This window comes from Rhagoletis pomonella, unplaced genomic scaffold (genome assembly GCF_013731165.1).
Source record: "Rhagoletis pomonella isolate Grant_MI unplaced genomic scaffold, Rhpom_1.0 Rhpom_scaffold_00007, whole genome shotgun sequence".
NCBI classification, from domain to species: domain Eukaryota; kingdom Metazoa; phylum Arthropoda; class Insecta; order Diptera; family Tephritidae; genus Rhagoletis; species Rhagoletis pomonella.
This window is the reverse complement of record NW_023458561.1, coordinates 69,924,852-69,949,660: the sequence shown is the minus strand read 5'-3', so window position 1 is coordinate 69,949,660 and position 24,809 is coordinate 69,924,852. Positions and strand designations below refer to the sequence as shown.

At 34.5% G+C, this 24,809-nt stretch overlaps 2 protein-coding genes across 6 annotated transcripts; one reads left to right on the top strand and one right to left on the bottom strand.

The window, feature by feature from the left end:
- Positions 1-1,256: 1,256 nt before the first annotated feature.
- On the top strand, positions 1,257-7,745 carry LOC118743464 (oxysterol-binding protein-related protein 9-like). 4 transcript variants are annotated; one of them, XM_036476153.1, is made up of 11 exons: positions 2,771-2,844; positions 2,921-3,112; positions 4,144-4,599; positions 4,675-4,826; positions 5,072-5,173; positions 5,242-5,416; positions 5,493-5,628; positions 5,698-5,784; positions 6,444-6,565; positions 6,673-6,778; positions 7,476-7,745. In XM_036476153.1, exons 1-11 carry the CDS (start codon positions 2,786-2,788, stop codon positions 7,560-7,562), a joined length of 1,674 nt encoding a protein of 557 aa, XP_036332046.1. In that variant the 5' UTR covers positions 2,771-2,785; the 3' UTR covers positions 7,563-7,745. The 4 variants fall into 4 exon arrangements, with proteins under 4 accessions (XP_036332050.1, XP_036332046.1, XP_036332048.1 ...); XM_036476157.1 differs by lacking the exons at positions 2,771-2,844; positions 2,921-3,112 and adding an exon at positions 1,257-2,374; XM_036476156.1 differs by lacking the exons at positions 2,771-2,844; positions 2,921-3,112 and adding an exon at positions 3,943-3,998.
- A 12,279-nt stretch (positions 7,746-20,024) lies between these two features.
- On the bottom strand, positions 20,025-24,382 carry LOC118743463. Of its 2 annotated transcripts, none has more exons than XM_036476152.1 (5): positions 22,517-24,382; positions 21,763-22,474; positions 21,529-21,703; positions 21,189-21,445; positions 20,025-21,107 (listed from the first exon to the last, which is right to left on the bottom strand). In XM_036476152.1, the coding sequence occupies exons 1-5, from the start codon at positions 24,283-24,285 to the stop codon at positions 20,271-20,273; spliced, it is 3,750 nt and encodes a 1,249-aa protein (XP_036332045.1). In that variant the 5' UTR covers positions 24,286-24,382; the 3' UTR covers positions 20,025-20,270. The 2 variants fall into 2 exon arrangements, with proteins under 2 accessions (XP_036332045.1, XP_036332044.1); XM_036476151.1 differs by having other exon boundaries at positions 21,763-22,479; positions 22,522-24,382.
- Between the last annotated feature and the right edge of the window lie 427 nt (positions 24,383-24,809).

Here is a 24,809-nt window from a genome sequence, read left to right as displayed (position 1 = left end):
AATATGTATACTATGTGCAGTTAGCAAAAACCACAAAGATTCATATGTTATGTTTTTGCTTGTTGCTTTTGTGCTTTTATTTTTTATTTATCCGTGTCGCTGTATTTAAACACAAAATTAATGATTTGTTTCTTATTCTATTCTGTTCAAAATCCTTGCCAATATTGCATTTGTGTGCACACTTACACGCGTATCCATTATAAGTATATCTAATAGAGACTTGTCTTTGCTTGCTTCCCCAATGCATCCTTCTACTGACATGCGCTTTAAAACGTTTATTCTCTCACAACACAAAAAGGACTAATTCTCTCTTGATTAATTGTTTTTTTTGATTTTCGTTCGCAAATAAAAAAAAAAATATTACTAAGGGGTTTGGACGAAGTGTAATTCCTCGTCGGAAGATTTTTTTTTTTAAGATTACAAAAATAAAAGATCTGTGATGATCACGAGATGCTGAAATTACGTATGCATGCTAGAGCATTCATTGCCATTTTTTTTTAAACCGAAATTGAAGCTTCAAAATAAAAAATGCACGACCGTACAATGGTTGTAGCTTTGTTCGAGTAATTTATACAACTGTTCAAAGAAGCTAAGTATACGCTGTAAAATGAACATAGTTTTATACCTTTTTTGAGAAATCTCAATCTTCCGTCATTTTTTATAATTTAATTCGATTTAAAAATATCCAATTATTTCCAAATGAACTTCATTAGTGTCAAATTTTTCTTCTCTTTCCTATTACTTCACAATGGATTTGCCCCTACATACTTGTACATATCGACGCCTCCAAACCATACTATGCTAAGTCTGACTAAGTCTAAGGTGACTTAGCATGGTATGGTTTAGAGGCGTCGTTATGTAGATTAAAAATGTCAAACTTCATCACTTAATCAGATTTTCATCGATTGTTTAATTCGCGAAGTCATGTAGAAAGCGGTTTTATGAATATTTATGTTGAAAGTTGATTTATGAATTTAACTTAATTTCCTAAGGATTTTCGTAGAAGTTTTCAATTTTATTTTCCTTTTGTTGTTACCGACCCTTTTGTTTATGTACTTCTATCGTTCTCATCATTCCCAAATATGCTTCTCTCTTAAGATTTTTCTTTTTCTCTCTGTTCTTTCTCTTCTCTGTTCTCTTTGGGCTCCTAAAATTATACAAACTTCATTGTTTACTAAACCCTTTCTGCCTTAGACAATCTCACCAACTCAACTCGATTCAACTATTCCAAACGACAGTCAGTAGTGCCTCGGCTGTGCTCAAGTTCCGACTATTTACTTTAATAAAATTTAAACAACGAACGCAAATTACATATTTTGCTTTTAAAATCGACTCAAAATATTTTAATGCAAATCTAGAATAGATTAGATTGTTTCCGTTTTTCAATACTAGTGCATTTTCTCAGCCTAACACAGTGATTCCATTTTGATGCGTCTAATCGTAACAAAAGGCGAAGGTTTTCCTAAATTGGCTCTTTTTAGTGTGTGTGTATGTTTAAAGCGAAATACGGGTACAACAAAACCGTAAAATTCGAATTGCACAGCGTATACTATATGTATATGCACCGACTATATACCGACTGATTTCGGCGAAATTTGGCATGTGTTCAACTTAAAATGACGCATCTGTCGCAGATGACGTTGCTGAACAGTGCTGGCCCCTCTGCGCTGCTCGTCGCAGTATCATAACGGCATAGATATGTTTCCGTTTGTTGTTTGTGTGCGCTGACTCGAATATTTTTATTGTACTCGTATATATAGTACTACTTGGTATGCACATTATTACTTGAATAAGCAATAAATTTAATTGAGCGAAAAGGTTCGGGCGCCTAAAATTATGCAATGCAAAACATTTTCAGTGCTCAGTGTCATTTGGTCGTTTGCTAAGTGCCCTGCCGGTCGACACTGATTCGCGCCGCTGGACTCGGAATTTATTAAGAAAAAAATCGCAGCACTACGCATTCACATACAAACACGCACACACTCGGACACACTGCGAGTCGTATTATGCTGGACAAACACGCACACGCCCACACTGCTCGTCCTTAGCCGCCACCACACCGCAGCCGTGACAAGTACTTGCATGCGTGACGCCGTTCACACACGCACCGCAGGCAAGTTTTTTTGCGATAAATTGCTCGTAAACGCATTCCAAGGAATCTCGACGGCATTGTCGCCCTGCCGCCTGTGCTCGCATTTGACACGACACTTAAGCCCATCCAGCGGCAGTCAGCTGTCGCTCAGTCGGTCGGTTAGCCAGTCTGTTGAGGCATCTAAAGCTTCTTGATTTACTTCTCAAATATTTACACACGCACAAGTCGGTCGCCGTTTCGCCAAGAGATGTTCAAGAAATGGGTGCGACGTGTCAGCTTCAGGTACGTGCGGGGCTTCCAATTCACGACGCCACAAATCTCTGTGTGTGTGTGGGAATATTTACTTTTGCATTTGGATACGTGCTTTTGTTCTCGTCCTTCACTATTTTTATTTTTTGTTGGATTTAAGCGATGCTTATAGTGACATAAATCGGCAGTTCCTTTTTATCGTTTCACATTTTCATGAATATTAAATGTCACCGTGAAAGTGCTCGACCTGAATTGGGGTCGATATCTCAATTTAAAGGGGAATTCCACAATGAATTGATTTTAAGGTTTTATGATTTTTTTTATATCAACAACTGTTAACCCTTTAGGGACCAACGAGCAGCGCTGCCCTCCGAAATGGTAAAGAGTTACTTACCAAAAAATTGTGCTTCTTTCAACGTTTGTTCTCTAAAGGTTTCCGTTGGGATGTTGTCCCTAAAGGCGACATTTTTGTATTCCAAAACCAAAAAAAAAAATCATGAAAGGTATTTCAACCTAAGGACGAATGTGCCACAGTCTATAATTTCTTGAAAGTCGCTAAACTGAAATTTGTTTTAATAGCCGGATGTGTTATATATATGCCAAAAATTCCAAAACGAAGAAAGCCGCACGAGTTCGCATATTGGACACCTACATATGTATGGAAAGAAGTGTGTCCGAATCTTCGGCTGCCCCACATGCCTACAACAAAGGCGCATTTGTGGATTCCATATCTGCACAGCTTTATCGCGAACATGGGGCGACACACACATAGTAATATTTAGCTGTCTTCCTATTCATAGAAAGCGCCTTCAGTAGCATTAGCCCAGAAGCAGTTACCTCACCGCTGCAGAAACGACGCCTCCACTAAGAAATTTGCGGTAAAAGGAACACCTCAAGGGAGATTTCTGTCACTTTCACCTGCAAAGTAATATCGCTGTTGGCAGCTTACTTATCTATATATCTGTGGTCATAAGCAATAACCGCCTAAGTCGAGAAACCTGAATTCGAGTAAAAAACGTTTTAAACATTTGGATATGTTTTCCTTATGGGGGAAAGCAATATATTTTTGCCGATTTTCAAAAATGAGATGTCAAATTAAAGCGCGTGGTCTGTAGATGTGCAAACTGGTTTTAGTTTTTCGAAAAGAGTTGCCACCTGTTGAAAAATTTAATTCAAATTATTTCATAACACCCCAATTGCGAGTGTTGACTGGTAGTAGATAAACGACTATTATTCGATTATCGCTTCTCCATGGTATTTTGAACGTCGTTTTCTCGTTCAATAAATCAGTGTAAATAAATTATAGGCGCCCAGCCTTCTACAAATAAACAGCTGCAGAAGGATGAGCGACTAAAAACTATTCATAGTCGCTTATTCAACGAGAAATCGACATTCACAATACCATGAAAAGGCGATAATCGAATAATAGTCGTTTATCTACTACTAGTCGACACTCGCAATAGGGATGTAATTAAATAAATTATTAAAATATGGGTATCAATCGAATGGGGTTTGAAGTCTTTATTCTCGAAATCGAAGAATAAACTAAATGGGGGACCTAAAAAGGATGAAGGATTTGCACTAGATGGGCTATTAACACACTTGCACTATGTACAATGGGGCCGACAAAAATTGATGTCTTTAATCCAAATAGTATGTAAGAGACCGCAAATTCGTGTTGGTATAATTGATGGGAGTTTGTTGGGGGTGATGATTTTTTTTATTATAATATGCCCAACCTTACAATTATTATTTTTATTAGTTCGTCATTAGTTCCTCTTTACATTTATATTTGTGTATAGTGCCACACGTAGCTTCTCAGTGGAAACGTCATCGCCTACAAACGAAAATGCACCGGACACATTTCCACCGAAGGGTAGTGCCTCGGCGGACATGAGTGCAAAATCATCGATCGTCGATCGACTAGATGATTACCAGACAGCACTGTCTACTGTTTCGGAAAGCTTACCAACCGGTTCATCAACAACTGCTGCAGCATCTGCGCCACGACGAAGTGGCGATGCAACATTCCAAAATTACGGTGAGGAAGGCTCCATCGATTACGATGCGCTGTACGAGGAGGAGGAGGACTGTACAATCAGTATGGAAGCGCACGGTTCGATGATTTCCCATCTCATATCCCAAGTGAAGATTGGCATGGACTTGACCAAAGTCGTATTGCCCACATTCATTTTGGAACGACGCTCATTGCTAGAGATGTACGCCGATTACTTTGCACATCCGGATCTATTCCTAAGGTATAGATACTATTCGTAGTAGATCGTAATCAAAAAAATATATATATAATAAACAAACTTTTTTTGCATTTGCAGAATTGCCGAGATGGAAACACCTCGTGATCGTATTGTTGAGACTTGTCGCTGGTATTTGAGTGCCTATCACGCTGGTCGAAAAAGTGCTGTCGCCAAAAAACCTTACAATCCCATATTGGGTGAAGTTTTTCAATGCTATTGGGATATACCAGGTGAGATGTTCTCATATTCGTATGGAAGTATATTTTTCATATTAAATGCTTACATCCTAACTACAATTCAAATGTGGCGATGACCTGCCAACCGAGCTAGGTAGTACTTATATTTATCTCGGCTCCTAAATTATTATTTGTTCCTTGAGAAGTTATTTAGACTAAAATTTCGATTAACACATACTTATTATCTTCTTTGTTTCTCCTTTATGGCTAAAAACTAATTAGTTTTCCAATCGTTTCAGGTGAAGTACCCGACGAGACTGCAGTTAGTGACGGGCCGGTGCCCTGGTGTCATCGCAATCAACTGACGTTCTTGGCGGAACAGGTTTCACATCATCCGCCAAGTGAGTAAAGATTGATTTTAGCATTACAACAGCATTCGTGACGATATTTTATTGCTCCACATTTACAGTTTCCGCCTTTTATGCTGAACATGTTAATAAGAAAATTACTTTCTCCGCGCATGTTTGGACCAAATCGAAATTTCTTGGCCTTTCCATCGGAGTGCATAACATCGGCGAAGGTATTGTTACACTGGTAGACCATAGTGAGGAGTATATAGTAACGTTTCCAAATGGATATGGCAGGTAAAAAAGTCTTGCACATAATTGGAAAATTGTGGCAGCTCATTGGCGACTCGTTCCCCCTTCCCCTTTTTCTTAGATCTATTTTAACCGTCCCATGGATCGAATTGGGTGGCACTGTGGAAATACGTTGCCCGCAGACAGGATATCATGCTACAATTGAATTCTTAACAAAGCCATTTTATGGCGGCAAGCGGAATAAAGTGACTGCAGAGGTGTGTGCTATAAACAGCTAAGTTAACTTTACGTATTGACATTTAGTATATCTGTTCTATTTGATTTAGATATATGCACCCAATGAGAAGAAGCCATTCGTGTCAATAGCTGGAGAATGGAGCGGTCTTATGGAAGCCAAATGGCATGATAAAAATGTAATGTTCCCCGCTTTAGAACTGTGTACAACCGCTTGTTTGTGTTTTTGATGTTGCAGTATGCTTGTGAATTTTTATAAAAACACAAAAGGTCCGTGGTTATAGAACATGTTTTTAAAAAGGCAGATTTTACTTTGCAATCGGATTTTTCTTAATTTTTTCTATAACTGCGGACTTAAATCTTATATAGCTATATGTATGTTTCCTAACAACACCTCAATTTTTCTCTATATGTTTGTAAATCAGTTCCAATAACTTTCTGCTAACAGTATCCTTCAATTTGCTCTCAACAAACCACTCCGTCCACCCCTAAACAAAACAAAACAAAACGACACATAAACGATTCTTGTACTTCTCTCTTAAATATTTTGAGCCAGTTGCTATTCCTACTTTGTTCATCTAGAAAATTAAATTTCTTGCGATTTTTTGTACGCTCTTTCTTTATTGCCTTGATGTTTTATATTTCATTAGACACTACATAACTGTTGTTTTTTTACTTACTTTAATTGAAATTAACAGAAATTCTATATTCTATATATATATATACCAATGTGTACATATGTATGTATGTTTGTGTAAGATGTGTTATGTGCAAAACGAAATTCCAATTCACAGTGCGAAACTGAAATGTGAAAATTGTGTAATTTTTAATTTTCTAGAAAACTGAAGTATTCGTAGACGTAAATCGTATTCCAATATTTAAGAAACAAGTTCGACCAATCGTTGAACAAGAAGAATACGAATCCAGGCGTGTGTGGAAGGAGGTGACAGCGGGACTCAAGTAAAACAAAACTTTCTTACTATATTTAAATTTATTTTTTATGAATTTTATATTTCTCTCTACTATCTTTGTATTAATCCGTTTTTTTTTTTTTTTTGTGCGAATAGATTTAACGACATCGAAAAAGCCACAAACGCCAAATGCGCAGTGGAACAAATTCAACGTGACCAAGCGAAGAACAGGAAAGAGACAGAGATACAGTGGGAGCACAAGGTAAGGACAATAGCATTTCATTACTATTATTTTCCGGAGTTCTTGAAAGAAAACAGATCGCAAAAAATAGTTGATATTCAAACTAAAATAAAAGAAAAATCTAAACTCTCCCACAATCGTTTCATATTGCTAACTAGACGTTTTTATAAAAACGAGCTGTATTTCAAACATCCAGCTAAAGAGTAGGGCTCTTGAAACTCAATGATCGATTATTCGAATAATCGAGTGCGGCAACCATTCGAATAGTAACATTCGATTGTAAACCAAGCAAAATGAACTCAAAAACGAGCGTACGACGACTACAGTCAGTCAATAAAGTTTAGGTACAGCGAATTTTTTACAATACGGGCAACTATTTTTTAAATATTTTATTTTTCGCAAATTTTTTATAAAAATATGGTTAATTCTACAACAAAAACCCCAAAAAGAAAAGTTCCAAACCTTGTGCAAAATTAAGGAAAATTCTGCAAAATTTCATTCAAATATTGCATTTTTTATTTACGCTCTCTAGAAAAAATTTGAGTATGCAGTTCTTTAGCCCATTCAATTTTAGTATAATAAAGTGCAAGTATGAGGAAGCTAGGACTTACCATTGATTTTTGGGAAATTTTTTTGTTGAATGTTTCGCACATTTTTTCCATATAAAAAAATTATCAAACATTATCAATATCCTTTTCGTCTTATTTCTGGTTAACAGCATTTCCGACCGGTTGGTGATAACTGGATCTACACAAAGCCACTTAGCCAGCGCGTATACCAACAGGAAAAGGAGAGCAAGAGATAATAAAGAAATGTCGGCAATCATCCATGAGGCACCCCAATACCGACGACGACAAATGAAGAGAGGGAAGAGGACGAAGAGCATCACTGCAAACAAAATCGTTAAGTGGTGTAAACGTTTGAGGAAAAATCTGATAATGTTGGGTGGGTGGAGAATGTGAAACTGAATGAAAAAAAAACCAAAACCAAAAGCTAAAAAGCACACATACATTCATATCAAAGAACGTAGAACGCTAACAAGATTGCCACCGAATGCAGGAGAATATTAAGACACTTTCGAATGGACACGACCCAAAACATAACAAAAGCAATGGACAACCAACGAAAAAGGACGGACGGTGAATACAACAATGCAAAGAAAATGCACAAATAAAAGAAATTTCAAACTTCCTCTTCCACGAACTACTTTTGAATAACTCCAATGCAGAGAGGTGCTATTGTGACACTTCCTCTCCAGATTGCCTATGGATATGGTGTACGAATGTGTCGATTTATACGAATGGGTGTGCGATAAGATGGTTGTTGTTGTATGGCAGACGGACGAGTTAAGGATGCGCAGTTAAAATAAGTATGTGAATCTGTAGATGTTAAGCCAATGTTGCCGGAGCATATAAAACAAAGTCTTATTAAATAAGAAACCTAAAAAGTTACAATTACTTTATTGAAGAAACAAACAATCTGAGCTAAACCACTCTATAAGACACATTTTAAATGAAATTGTAAAAATGCAAATACACATATAAATCTATTGCAATAAATAATGTTCGTACATACATACTTATGTACATTTAGTGAAAGTGTGTAACTAGGCAAGTGGAAAGAAGAGAAGAAAATAAAATATCTACATGTAAGTGTAAAGCGGGCAAGCATGACTTGTTATAATAGTTCATATCGGGCCTAGTAATATATGTAATGAAACTAAAAAATAATATAAATAATAATCACAATGGAAATATTAATAAACAAAACAAGGTTAAAAACTAAAGAAAATAAACGCGTGAGTGCTTGTAGAATATAAAATATATAGTACATACTTCTATTTTTCATATGCGAGCCAAACTAACTACAGTAAACGAAATAGAGCACTTACCTCTCACTTTTCTTTACGAACTCTCTTATTTAGAGTAAAACACCTTTTTAATGACACTGTGTAAAAGTGAAAATTAACACTGCTCGAGTGACCTAGTAGCGTGCCCGAAAAAGTCACAAAACTAACTTCAAATATTTGTTAAGAAAGTTTTAAAAAGTTGCCAAAAGCATTTTTTAACCTAAACTTGGCCACTCAAAAAGTTCGTACAATTTTCTTGACTTTCTACCACCGTGTTATGTTTAATGTACATACGTAAAAAGGTGTATTCGAGCCATGATTCAATTATTAAAGGTTTTGTAAGTAGCTTTTTTCTAAAATTTGGCACTCCCACCCACAGGGATGGTTTTTGGAAGCAGAAGAAAAAGGGGAAGAATTCAATCACACTTCCTAAAATGGGAGCTAAATTCTATAAAAACGTGTGGATAATAGTGAATGGTGGTATTTTAAAACAAAAACGAATTTGATTTAATTATTTAATTTAAACAAGCTTATTTACATCGAATATAACCCCCTATTGTTATTAAAAATAAATATTTCTATGTTTATACCAAACTTGCGTACGTCAGATGGCGCATAACTCGAGAATGGATGGTCCACTTTCAGCTTTTTTTTTGTTGTATTTGTTTGCCAGTTGATGGACATGAAGAAGCTATTTGTTTGCGGAAAATATGCAATATTTATTAAACAAAAAAACGGCAAATAAAAAAATTTGGAGCTTACGTTTCTTTCGCGGTTATGGCTCGATTGTTTCGAATTCTTTGATGTCGCACTTTTTATGTTCTGGGGAAAATATTCAACACTGGCTTGCACAGCCGCAGTTGGCGATTGGTGCCGGACGAACTCAGAGCACGCAGCTACTGAACGACTGAGATAGGGAACGTGATCTACATCGTCAAATGAGAAGTGGCGTAATGGGGCTTTCGCACGAGGCGATTTTTCAGGCAACTTTTGCGTTCAACTCCCGCCGGGTTGCACGAAAAAAAATTTGAATGACTAAAAATATCAAAATATAAAAAAATATTAAAATATTCGCCATAAAAAGGCGTTTGTATTGTTCAACTTTGCATTCTACTTTCAGCTAATCGCTTTCAATAAAGTTGGTCGCCAGCCAACATTCGCCTCGTGCGTACACCTTTTAAGTGTGCAATTACATCGCGCCATTGACTAAACCGAGCTGTCGTGTGACGATTGGGCCTATGGATGCGGTTTGGCAATGTTATATTGCGTCAAAATCTCATTCGGAGACACCAGGATTGTGTCGTGGAGTACAATACCTAAATACCTTCGTTGGCTCATTGAACGCTTTACTTTACAGCGACTTGGCAGAATCAAGAGGTCTCCACGAATATCGACAAATACATTTCGGCATTTAAGGGAATTTCGTCTCTTAACATTGAATTTCTGTAGTCCAACGATTCTCACCCATTTTGTCTTGTTGGCGCCAGCGAATGCAGAACAAACATTTCTTCAAATTTAAAAAGTAAAAATTTCACTACTAACAATTTAAAAATGTTCTTAAAACTTGCAAAGAAATTTGGAAAAGAAATATCACTGTTTTTGTTTTTAGGAGTAGGGTGGGAGTGTCATTGATAAAATTAGAGCGAGAGAAAGTTTTTCTTACAAAACCTTTCATTATTGAATCATGTATTCGAGCTACAATAAATGCGGCAGTGTAACATTTTTGCGAAAGGGCATCACGTTCTATGCGAAAATTTGGCCTTCATCTTGTTTTCGAGGCAGAGACATAACTATTATAGAGAAAAGAATAAAAATCAATCAATAGTTATTATATTAAGATACAAAATTTTCAAGTCATCTGTAATTATTATTCATGGAGTTATATTATAAAAGTCTTTTCATAATAATTATCAGACAGATAAATATTTTTAAGTCTTTAAAGACTTTTGTTTTGAGATTTATATTATAAAATTTTTTCATAATGAATATCATTGAGATATATATTTTTAAGTCTTCAAAGACTTTTATTTTTAGACTTATATTATAAAAGTCTTTTCATAATAATTATCAGTGTGAAAAATGTTTAAAGTCTTAAAAAACGGGACTTGTTCTGGACCACCTAGGGATTAGTTGGGGCCCAGTTCGGGGGTAACTGGGGACCGATTCGGGACTAGTTGGGGCTTTGTTTGGGGCCAGTTCAGGACTATATATATATAATGTTCCTAAACTACTCCCCAACAAGTTCAAAACTGTTTCCGAGCTGGTTCCCAAATAGTCCCGAACGGGCCTTCAACTAGTCCTGAAATAATCCCGAAATGGTCCTGAACAGGCCCCGTCCTTTAAGACTTAAACAAATTTTTCGCACTCATAATTATTAACAATAAAATTTTATAAGTATCAAAATAAGAGCCTTTGAAGACCTAAAAATATTTATCTCAAGACTTGAATTATATAAATCTTAAAATAATAGTTATTGATGACTTAAAAAAAATTTCTCATGCATAATTATTATCAAAGGACTTTTATAATTCTTCTAATTCTATAAATTTTGATGACTTTTTTAACACTCCGCCATGAAATAATTATTATTCTGGGTCCCTGGTTCGAGGTACTAAATTTTGCCCATCACGAGAAAATCAAATTCAACATAATATTTTTAACTACGCGATTTCTGCCGCATTTCAGCAACAGAGCATGAAGAAAGCAACAAGATTGCAATATTGCAGTAATTATTAAGCAACTCGAAGACACCCTTATTATATAAATAATGGATGAAACGAACCTAACATAATATTTTGATGGCAGATTGCTATACTTCTTAAGCAGGGATCACATGATTTGTACATTACACATTAGGTCAAATGATTACTTTTTCTGTGCGAAATTAATATCAGCTAAAATATTGCTTTATTTTAATGTAAAAGGATGGCAAATGTTAAAGAAAGTGTAAAGTCAGTATATAAAATGTGTAAAACATGTCTTGACATGCGTAAAACAGACTTTACCACTTAATATTTTTTTTTTTATGTTCAAATGATAAGTACATACATATATGTGTTTATGTAATATGTACTCGAAAATATTGTCCAATATGGTTTGGTTTTTGACAAAAGTTATTTTCTTATTTTCCATCTTGAGTAAGTAACTAATACAAAAAGTAATATGATTTTGGAGAAACGAAAAAAATATATTTTAAATGTTTGCCCTCAAAGGCTTGTTAAGCTTTCTTTTAAAACTACAGTCATGTTTCTTTTATTCGAGCCGATATTGCTGCTGCACGTGGTGCCTTTTTTTTCTTTTTCCAAACTCACTTTTGCTGCAAAATTGAGCTCTTGGGCGATCAACAACCGTAGAACTGGCCGGCGCAGTAATAATTTCAAAATACGATGCGTTTTTTCTTTTAAGAATTCCTTCGAACTTTCGCAAATATTATCAACACCAGTTTCTTTTTGCAACAAAAAATAATGTAAAACTGAGTTTACAAAATTGGACTTTTGCACTGCCAAACGAATCATTTGACCTAATGTGCATCATCGAGAATGAGTTCAGCTCAATAAAAAAATTCCAAACAACATCACTCTGGGACACATCCGAAGAAATGCACAAATCGTGCGATCCCTGCCGAAGACTGTGTTTAAAAAATCTTGACTTTCTTCTAATGACAACAATTACAGTTACGCGCTTTGAAGAACGCTTAAGAAATTGTATACTTTCGGTATTAAAGTAAATTTCAAAGAGCATACACTTTCGAATTTTGTATGCTACTCGAAAGAGATCTAGCGCTATTTTCACGAAACAAATAGTTTAAATCATTCTGCTGCTAAATTTAGGTTTTCTTACCCCCAATCATTTGTAACAAAAAATAGAAAAACAATCAACTTTTGCTAAAAATACGTACATATATATGAAGGTAATGAAAAATTCACAATTATTTATTTAAAGTATATGAAAACTACATACATACTTTGAATATGTATGTACATATGTACTCGTAAATTCTAAGAATATCGACAAAGTTAACAAAAATAAAACGTTTATAAATTAAAAAATATGAAAATTGTAAAACACTAGTAACGATTGCAATTCGAAACGACTTGCGAATTAATAAACAGTAGGGGTCTTCACACCGAACATTGGCTCTCTGTAACTCTGTGTTCGGTAATTTTCCCTAATATATATTTTTTGTGTGTAAAATAGTGTTAAACAAACAGAATACATGGGGAGCAATTACCGAACACCCGAGCACCAAGCTTCGTTGTGAAAACCCCTAGTGATCCTTGCAATCACAAGTAACATTTGCACATAACATATGAGAAAGAATACAAACCGAACGTTTTCCAAACTTAACCTTAACCCAAAAAAGACCTATTCAGCCCTATTCTGCATTTCGATAACATTACCGCATTCCGCTCCGCAACAATCGTAATTTGGTATTCTGAGTTACGATCGAATCGAAAGAAGAAGAGGAAGAGCGAAAACATATTCGAAATCAGCTGGTTGCCTAGGAATGTGTGAAATCGAAACAAAACAAAAGAAATATTTGCCACCAAACTATAGCAGCTTATGAAGTTAAAGTTTGTAAATATTTCAAAATAACTAAATATGTCTAGCATCATTGTAATTTAAAAATAAAATTTAGTTTTTTTCCAAATTTAAGTGGAAACATAATTATAAGAATGAAATCCATAGCCGCGGCGTTATTGCTTGAAGAGGAGAACGAGTCCCAGATTGCTGATGCGGAAATTGAAAGGTGGAGATTTAGGGACATGTTTGATTCTTTTTAGTTGAGTGAAGAATCATAAGAAATTCATCTTGAACTCGAAACGTGATAGTTAGTACAAACTGGTACAAAGTATCGCGTAGAAGAACGCTACTATTATAAACGCACTCCACAACATTTACATTTCCTACAGAGTGGAAGATTTGAACGCAAATGAATTCGATTTTGAAAGCCGTCAGGAGGAGGGGAAGAACAAAGCCTATCCTTCCATAGCAAATCTAATTCGAGATAACAATCGAAACATTCCGCGTCAACAAATCTGCAACTTAGAAAAGCGGAACTACGAAGATTGATCGAAAGGCAACGGAATGCAGAATACCAAAGTTGCCAAACGGAGAAAATTTCGATTCGAGTCGAAATGCAGAATAGGGCTGACTTTCACTCACTTTAAAAAACAAATATTTTTTTACAAGAAAAATTTAAATCAACCTATTAAACGGAGCACTTTTCTTCGATGACCGTCTGGTTCATCAATCAGCCAGAATTAGTGCAACCTGCACCAAAAGAGTTGTTTGCACATTTCAAACACCCCTCCTTTTTTGCTAATTTACTACCAATAATTAAACAATTCTCTAGATAACTATAATTTAATACTAAGTATTTAAATGTAAGAGCAAAAAGTATTGAGTGTCCTATTTGAATTATTAATAAAAACAATTTAATAATTTACTTAGAATACTACAATATTTTCACACATAAATACATATTTATTAGATAAAAATGGCGAAGAAAACAGATACTAAATTAAAATATTCATAATGCAATACTACCCTGTAAAGTATGTAACTTTTGTTTTACACGATTTACTATTATTAAACATTTAAACACAAAATAAAATTGTTTGAAAAAAAGTAAGTAACCTGTTGTGAATTCTGAATTTCTTCGTCCTTTCCAAAGTAGGAAGTTGGGCTCGAATCGTAACATCCGTTTATGGATTGAAAACCACACGAAAGCCCAATTACGTGATACGTGAGTCGTATAAGCAGAATGGAATAAAGAGTACCTTCACACGTATGTCATAATCCGAAAAATGTGTTTCTACGTGACGAGCAATACGATATCGTACATACATATGTAGCGATTCGTTACAACTTTTATGAACAGCTGATTGATTTGTTTTTTTTTCGAAGCAAATTCCTAATGAGGTAAGCATTTCCTATCTCAATAAATTTTTTTGAGTAGGTTTATTTTGTCAATTTTAACTATTAAAGTCCCACCGATTTTACCAAACCACGAAAATATAAATATAAAAAATGTCAAACAAAAATATTAATGGTAAACGCGAACGCTATACCACTAAGATTTACTTGTTCGAAGTACAGTTGCACAGAATTGACATAGCTTTGTGTTACGAATTAAAAGAGGCTGTCAACAACCAATTACGATTTATAAGAGGTTGCGTTGCGAAATTTTTTCAAGGGACCAACGGATTGTTACGAATTATTGGCGTTTTTAAGCGACTTAAAAAAGAAGGAGGTTATCAAGTCGTCGATATATATATATATTTTTTTTTGTATGTATGTTACTGCATAGCTTTGGACCACGTTAACCGATTTATATACATATATATTTCTTTTTTTTAAAGGAAAGGTGGTACCTCAAAAGTGGTCCCATACTAATTTGGTTTAGATCCGATAATTGGGTCAGGAAGAAATTAACGGTACTCTTAAATTTTTATATGCGAATTGAGGTCGGTTTTTCTTGCTTAAAAATTATTTGTTTTTCAAATGGTCATGCATAGGCGATTATTGGAAAACGAAATTTTATCCTCGTTAAAAATTTATAATAAGTTACACAAACAATTTTTTATTTCGATCTGAACAGATACAGCCCAACAAGAAAATACCATAACTGCGACTAGCATTTTTTATGCTTTTATTCCCATCGGCATATAAAAGAAACGGCACCTTGTTTATAAACGTAGGAATATAACTTTATAGAAATAAAAAGAAAGTATTTTTTCTTGGTTTTGTCGTAAAAATTTGCATTTATTATTTAAAGTTAAGTGATTTATAAACATTCGCTCTCGACACTTATAAAAGTATGTACATTCGCAAAAACTTAAAATAAACTTACTACTAAAATGCTATATTTAACACTTAATATCCCAGAAGATAATTTAGGTAGGCCTTCTCAAGTAAAACCATTCTAAGAGGCCTACCCAAGTAGGGCTAAAAAGTGCTTCCTTGCATGCCTTCTAGAAGGGCTTATCAATTTACAATTTACGCGAATGCATAAATTTATATTATTTAGCATTACAAATGAATTTCAATAAACATTTTAAGTTGCAATAACACATATTTGATATAAACCGTAAGCAAATATTTCAAAGATGTATGAATTTTTCATAAATTAAAGAAGCAACTTTAAAAGAACTCCTCCAAAAGGCCTTCTGAAGTACGTACTATAAAAGCCCTTCTGGAAGGCCTTCCATAGGTAGCGCAGGAAGAGGCCCTAAAAAAAGAAAAGAGAAGGGAATGATGACTCTCAGGAAGGCCTTTCGGAAGGGCTTTCAACTTCTGAAATTATTTACTGGGGTAGCAAGCTTACGTGAAGTTACTTTCAAAAACCCTTACGGAAACGCGTGTTGGGTATTTATTTGTACATTTGCGATTAAAAATTGTAGGAGCGATTCAAGATGGTGTGGTTTGTAATTCTGGCGTCGTGTTGACTTGCAATCACAACCGCAGTGTTGGGCGAATTATTAAAGTATCACGTTCGGTGTGAATTTCTAGCAACCCGCTATCATTTGGGCAGTTGCAACAGTGTTGCAAATTTTCATCAGTGCGGCAGTAATGCTGCTTTTATCACGTGCCTCGAACAGGCCCTCTATTTCTATGCTTATATTTGATGATTTTTTAATACGAAAATACACTTCCACATATACACATCATCATCAGCGTAGCCAGAATGAAATTTAGGGGGGGGGGGGGGGCCCCCCCCAGTTGGCTTTTGGGGGTATTTTTTTTTATATAAAAAAGAAAAATTTTAAAGTGGGGGGGGGGAGGGGGGCTCGAGCACCCCAAAAAAGGTGCTATTCTTTTTAAATCTTCCCATTTAGCATTAAAATGAGAAAACATTCTTAAAACAAAGGTCCAATGCCAAAGCAAGATAAACCAATTGTATACACCATAGAAATTAGAAAATTTTAGTTGAGAAAAAGCAGTCATGGAAAGAATTTCACAATAATGTATTGAAATATTACTATTTTTCTAAAGTGCCATTAGAAGTAAAATAGGGCCAAAAATGGCAGGGTTTGAGCGAAGTTGGCAGCCCTGTTGTGAGGCTCTCTAAATTTTATAGGATAGTAAAAGCATAAGCAGACGGCAGCGGTGATCCGGATCAACTCGGGAATTAACTGCAGTTAATCCGGATTAAGACCGAGTTAATCGGGATCAACGCTGCCGTCTGTTTAAGCTTTAAAACTTGTTTTATTAATCGACTTCCAAAAAAGGAGGAGGTTATCAGTTCGTCGGAATATATATATATATATATATATATTTTTTTTATGTATGTTATTGCATAACTTTGGACCACGTCAAGCGATTTCGATAATTCGTTTTGCATCGGAAAGGTAGTGTCTCAGAGGTGGTCCCATACTAATCTGGTTTACATGATCTCCGTGGATCATGAAATATGTATATATATTTTTTGTTTTTAAGTCGGTTTTTTTTTTGCTAAAAATTTACTTGTTTCAAAACGGTTCACTTTTTTATCCCTAAGTTTCTTCTTATATATAAGTATCGATATTTTAGTATAAATGGATAAGGACTTGGTGCCATGAGCTTCCGGTGAGCCAATATCTTTTTTTGCAAAACCACGATACGCGGTTTTGTACTTTAAACGACGATATGTATATACAAATATTTATGTCTGTGCTACAGAACATTTTATGTCATTACCTCAATTCACAAAGGCCCTAACCAACAATTTTTTTTTTTTATTTTACAAGAGGAGCAATTTCGAAAAAAGTGTCTATTTGCAGTTCTGGATTCAACTCAGTAATTTCACAATTTATTGGATTATAAAATAGTGGTAGCATGAGCTTTAAACATTCTAAATCTCTTAATCTTACATTAAATCTCCTTTTCAATTTTAATAAATTATCTATATAGTATATAAAGTGAATTCTTTGCCCGCCGACAAAGAAAATAATTCGATCATTTGTAAATGTTTATTTTTTCACATTTGCCAGAACTGAACAGAATACAAATATTCATGGAAACGCGTAAATACCTCGTAACTGCGTAAACTTCGTAAATAGACCGATTTTCCATACAAAATTAAGTAAGTTTACGAGATTTCCATGGTTATGAGGCATTTACGCTTTTTGAAGAATTGCCCTATTATTTATTTAAAGGCGGATCTCCATAGCATGCGTGTACGTATGTATGCGTGCGTTTGACAGAAAAATTGAATGTACAAATTTTTATGACAGCACCTACACAACAACGCATGAAAATGTAAGACAATTGTATGAATTTTGACTTCTTAGCGTAAATGTCAAACGCACGCGTACGGATACGCAAGCTATGGAGGTCCGCCTTAAGTCTAGCCGGTTGTACAACAATCACCATATAAATGAAAATTTTAAACTTTATACAAAAATTATAAAAATTCAGCAAAGTTTCACACAAATTTCAAACTTTTTAATCAGAATCTTTAGTACAAATTTTGACTGCAGTCGAGTAGCCCATTAAATTTTAGTATGTATAAAAAAAAAATAAAAATAAAAAATTTACGGGATCTTATAGCAGCTTCAAACTTGCACTTGATTGTAATGGGCTACAAAAATTTTGTCTAAATATTCTGATTAAAACATTTTTAATTTTAGGTAAAACTTTACAGAATTTTTATAATTTGAAATTTAAATTTATATACAACCAGCAAGACTTAAAAAAAAAAAAACAATAGGCATTAAATAAACAAAAGAAAAATAATTGAAAAGTGTATACCCATTTTTTCCTAATTATTCTGATTTTTAATTTTGGGTGAAACTTTTTTTATAATTTTTGTATAAAGTTTGAAATGGTAGTTTATATGGTGTTTGTTGTACAAGCGCTATACTTTTTTAAAAAACTAACAAACATTATTTCGTGGAGAACTGTATACATATCGTCGCCTTAGAAAACGGATATCGACGAATGTACACTATCACGATTTTGGGATTTTGATGCAGATTTACTAAGTTGGACATGCTCTTTTGATTTCTGCAATCCATTGAGCTTGTTCACGCTTGCCTGGTTATCAGCTTATTTGGTTAAAAATTATTATTGTGTAGTGTATTTGGTTGTAAACTGAATAAAAAAATATAACCACATAAGCTGATAACCAGGCAAGCGTGAATAACCTCATCCTTTTATATCTCCCTTAGTTTTTGAGATATTTCGTGTGCATTTTGTCGTACGTTACATAATATTAATGATTTATTTTATTTTATGTAAAATGGGTCACATCCCTGCAAACCAAAGTTCCCGAAATCTTAAGGAAATCGTTAGGAGTATCTCATTTCTGTAACGATTTTTTCCGAATTTTCAAAGAAAATTATATGAAGTGGTTGACACGAACTCGTAAAGAAATTTCTGTACGAAAAATAAAGAAAATTCTGGAAAAATTCTGAAAGATATTCTTCACATAGCGCATTATTTTTGTTGCTTCACAGATTTTCTTCCGAAATTTCGTAAAAGAATGGAAGTGTGCGTAATTTATTTCATTTTAGAAAATTCGGCAAAAAATCGAATTAAATCTTAACGAATCTTTCTTCCTTTTATTAGCTCGGGATGTAACTACGTAAAATTGATTAATAAAGATACTTTAATATTGTCGTATGTTCTATGGACAAAACAAAGTGGTGAGTTAGCGCTACTTACGACAAATGTATACGGAATGAAAAGTCAATTTTCTCATTAACGTTTAGAGTTATTAAATTTAAAAATATGGAAAATAAAAAGTAATAATACAAACTACGTCTCCTTCAAAAATTCAAAGTCAATTTTCTCAAAACCGTGGTTTGTAACATACGACATCCGTTTTCTGAGGCAACGATATGTGCATATATGTGTACGTAATGTACACCCCGCGACAAAAGAAAACACATTAACATTTTTACCACTTTTCTTTGGATTTTTTTAAGTTTCATTATTTTTATATAGAAACATAGCGCTTTATCTAACAAATACCGTATAAATCTAGATTTCAGACTTTGTACAAAAATGATAAAAATGCCACAAATCCCAATTTCATGCATTTTAATTTTAATTACTAGAATATTTATTGGTATGCAGTTTTACAGGTTATTAAATTCTAGTAAAGTGCAAGTGATAAGTTTCAAAAAAATCTAGTTGATTTTTGTACTTTTTTTGCTGACGGTGTTATGCACTCTTTTTCATATAAAAAACTACCTTTGGAAGAAAACGCGTGACACCGACAGCAAAAAAAAAAATTATAAAAAATCAACACGATTTTTTAGCAACTTAAAACTTGCACTTTATTAAACTAGAATTTAATAAGCTATAAAACTGCATACCATAAATTATTCTAGAAATTAAAATGCATGAAATTGGGATGAAAATTTTGTGGAATTTTTATAATTTTTGTAGTCTTGAAATTTAGATTTATATGGTATTTTTTACGACTTTTATAAAAAATAAGGAACCTTAAAAAAATCAAAAGAAAAGTAGTCAAGACTGGTAAAAATATTGATGTGCCATCTTTTGTCGCGGGGTGTATATAAAGGTACCATATAATTAATAAAATGATAAATTATTCAAAAATGTGATTTCATAAGTATGTATCAAAAATATATGAACAAACAACTATAATCAAGTAATTCGGGTTTTTGTTTTCGATATACTAAATTAATTTAATTAAATTAAACTACAACATTATATTGAAACCTTTGACGCGTTGCTTACAATCGCACTGCAATATGCGCATTTTTCTGCTTTAGCTTTCTCGCTGATAGCATGAAAGCATGGATCGCAAAGCTTTACATGATTACAAGGGAGTATAAGAACAGGTTTTTCTTCGCCCATGCAAAAGATGCTAGGCATTGGATTTGGCAAACATGCTTGATGCGCTTCATCGTCGCATTCATTGTCTGTGTTTTCAGTTTCACTGTCTGAATTTTCAGCTTCATTGTCTGAGTTTTCAATTTCATTGTCTGAGTTCTCAATTTTATGATCTGAGTTTTCCGTTCCACTGGCTGAGTTTCCTGTTTCATTGTCTAGGTTTCCAGTTTCATTTTCTGAGTTTTCAATTTCATTGTCTGAGTTCTCAATTTTATGATCTGAGTTTTCAGTTCCACTGGCTGAGTTTCCTGTTTCATTGTCTAGGTTTCCAGTTTCATTTTCTGAGTTTTCAATTTCAGAAATGGGCCCTGTATATATCTCGTCCATCAAGTTAATTTGATTATTCGCCATTTTATTAAGGAAATCAGTTATAGAAATTTGTTCATTTTCAACGCTTGTAACAATTTTTCGTATTAAATTGGAACGTTTTTTATAAAGACAGGGCCTTAGTTTTTCATGTACATTAAATGTACCATCGAGCTCACTTTTAAACATAGGAATTTTCTTAAAATCTTCTTCAAGCAAAACAATCAAGAACTTAAAAATATTTTGATTTTTCGACATTTTCATAGTTAGCTTTGAATTGTACGCTTCAATAGCACTTGTTGTTCTTATAGATGCATTGTGGACAGAAATGCCTTCGGGTCCCTCCTAAAATGAGATCATAGGACCAATTATAGTGAACATACGGTGATTAGTTAAAAGACCACAAAATAAACAATGTCACCTTACCTTTACTATCAATTTTTTTTTAACATACTCAATAAAATCGTTACTAATAGTAGAGTAAGTCGATGTCATTGGCATTTTGTCTACTTCTGCCTGGAGTAAACCAAGAGCGGTGTTTATCATATCTGGTTTGAGGAGCGGCAAGGCCATAAATTTCTTCATGAGTCTTCTAAGCGCATTGTTCCATCTTAAAGCAACAATGAAATTGGGAATTTCTCTTGCACTTTGCCTTATTGCTTGGCAATAATGAAACCAGCATCCTTTAAAAGTAAAAAGGAATGAATGCGAAGTCTACGCCAATACGTTCACGAATAAATTGAAAAACATTTAAAATATTACTTACCACTTAATTCAGCCAAAGGGAAGACACTTTTTAAAGCGTTTCTTAAATCTTCTTCATAGTCCGTCATGAAAGAAACTGGATTTAAATCTATCAAATTTGTATTAATGTATTGTAACATATGAATATAGGCAGCTTGTGATTTGTTCGTCATCATAACATAAAAGAAAGGGAAAATCTGTAACAGGTCAATTCATTTCAATGTTCTATCAAATAAAGAAGAACACTAATACTTACATGATCCAAATATTCGATATGGATTATTATCAGATGCTCAAATGTTGAAGATGGCGCTACACCGAAGGTGCCATCCAGGTAAAAACTTCTCCTTATATGACTATTTTCTAAGATTAGTTTTTTTATTGTAGGAGACATAAATATAGCAAAACTATATTCCGACTCTATAATGGTGCCTTGGTAAAATCGCTCCCCAGGATCATATTTGGAAAATCCATACTTTGCCACTATTTTCTCCTCCGAAAACATATTTTTTAATTCTTCAGGTGACGATGGATTTTTTGGTAGTGCACTATTCTTTATTATGCTTAGATTTCGTCGCATCTTCTCAAATTGGACTAACTCAACCGAGATATTTGCTTTCCTGCACTCCTCTTCAAAAATATTACGTGTAGACCACCTTTCTGAGGACGCATTCTTACACGCCTCTTTAATATTTTTGCTGATGGTCATTTTATCTTTGAGAAGCTCTTGAGTAGGATGATTATGCGAATGAGAATCGTTTAATTTCTTGCATCTTTCATATTGATCAATAGAAACACTCGCACTACAGTTTTTGTTATAGCACACATATCTTGTTCCTTTGTTGTAAGAATACTTTTTCTTGTAAACTTGTTTTTCATCTTTGGTATATACCAATTTACTATTTGCCCGAAATCCATTTATATACTCGAATTCAAGGAATTCTGTATTCTTTTTAGACTCCGTAATGGTGCCCTTGTCAGATGCTGTATTCTTTTTAGACTCCGTAATGGTGCCCTTGTCAGATGGTCCTCCAAGTTCATATTCGGTATTTGTCACAAGGGGTTCTACCGAAAGCATATTTTTTAACTTTTCAGGTGACGAAGGATTTTTTGGTCGCACACTATTCTTTATTCGGTATAGATTGCGTCGCATCTTCCCGAATTGGATTAAATTAGCTGAGTTATTTGCTTTCCGGCACTCCTCGTCAAAAATATCCCGTGTAGAGCATCTTTCTAAGGAAGCGTTTTTACACGCCTCTTTAATGCTTTGGCGAATTAGCATTGTATCTTTGAGAAGCTCTTGTGTAGGATGGTTATGCGAACTCAGATCATTTAATTTCTTGCATCTATCATATTTATCAATGAAAACACTCTTCCTGCATTTTTTGTTATAGCACACATATCTTGTTCCTTTTTTATAAAAACACTTTTTCCTATAAATTTGTTTTTCATCTTTGGTATATACCAACATACTATTTGACCGAAATCCTTTTATATACTCGAATTCAACAAATTTTCTTTTCTTTTTAGACTCTACAATGGTGTCTTGGTAAAGTGGATCGCTAGGTGCGTATTCGGTAAATTCACAATTTGCCACTATGGGCTCCTCCGAAAGCATATTTTTTAAATTTTCAGGTGACAGAGGTTTTTTTGGTAGCACACTATTCTTTAATCGGAACAGATTGCGTCTCATCTTCTTAAATTGGAGTAAATGAGCCGAGTCATTTGCTTTCCGGCACTCCTCATCAAAAATTTCTCGGGTAGAGCCTCTTTTTAAAGACGCGCTTTTACACGCCTCTTTTATGTTTTGGCTGATGATCATTTTATCCTTGAGAACCTCCTGCGTAGGATGGTTATGCGATTGAGAATCGTTTAATTTCTTGCATATTTCATATTCATCAATGAAAACGCTCGCTCTACAGCTTTTGATATAGCATACATATCTTGTTCCTTTGTTGTAAATATTCGTTTTCCTATAAATTTGTTTTTCATCTTTGGTGTATACCAACATACTATTTGACCTAAATCCATTTATATACTCGAAATTAAAGAATTCCATATTTTTTTTAGGTTGTATAATAGTGCTTTGGTAAGATGGCTCACTAACTTCATATTCGGTAAATTCGCACTTTATTACTAAGGGGTCCTCCGAAAGCATATCGTTTACAATTTCAGGTGAAGATGGCTTTTGTGGTGGTACCCTATTCTTTATTCGGCGTAGATTGCGTTGCATCTGCGTGTATTTGACTAAATGAGCAGAATTATTTGCCTTCCGGCACTCCTCATCAAAAATAGCTCGAGCTGAGCATCTTTCTGAAGACGCGTTTTTACACGCCTCTTTAATGTTTTGACTGATGACCATTTTATCCTTCAGAATCTCTTGAGTAGGATGGTTATGCGATTGTGAATTCTTTAATCTCCTGCATCTTTCATTTTCATCAACGAAAACACTCGTACCACAGTTTTCGCTATAGCACACATATCTGGTTCCGTTGTTGTAAAAATTCGTTTTCTTATAAATTTGTTTTTCATCTTTGGTGTATAGCAACATACTATTTGACCGAAATCCCTTTATATACTCGAATTCAAAGAATTCCATATTCTTTTTAGAATTGAACAGTTCCGACACACCCGCAGTATTTCCAACAAATCTAGATTTGGATTGCTGAAAAAATATCGATGTTCTGCTTCGAAATTTTTCTACTCGATGTATAAATAGTCGATGCATCGATATTTTCTGTAAACTGAAATTCCAAAGGGGTCTTCCCTTAAGCTGCATTTACAAGAGGCGATTTTCTAGGCGATTCAACATTACAGCTGTAAAAGTAACGAAAATTTGGATACCCGTATGTATTCTTTACTAATCAAATCAACACCCGTATCTTTCGTATCGTTAATTTACTCGTCACTTTTGATACAAGCACTTGTACCTCACAATAATCATCGCAACAAATCTTGCAGCGTAAGGAAATGTTCGTTCGTACATATGCATACATGTACATACATATATACATATGTATACACGCAACACACTTTGGTATCGATACGAAAAACAATTTCGTTCCCGCACAATATGTTGTGTTGTGAGTAACGAGATTATTATGTGAGTAACGATTCGGTTCTTCGAATCAGGGGTTGTATTCGCAAAAGTGGACAGGCAGCAAGGAGTCGGAGTCGCAAGACATGTGTGTTGACGCGGCAACTGACTCCACTGCTGCGCCAGAGACCGAGTCGACCACGGCCCTACCAGTCAACCTGCTGACAGAACCGGCGCAGGTACCAGCCAACCAGCAAATAGAACCG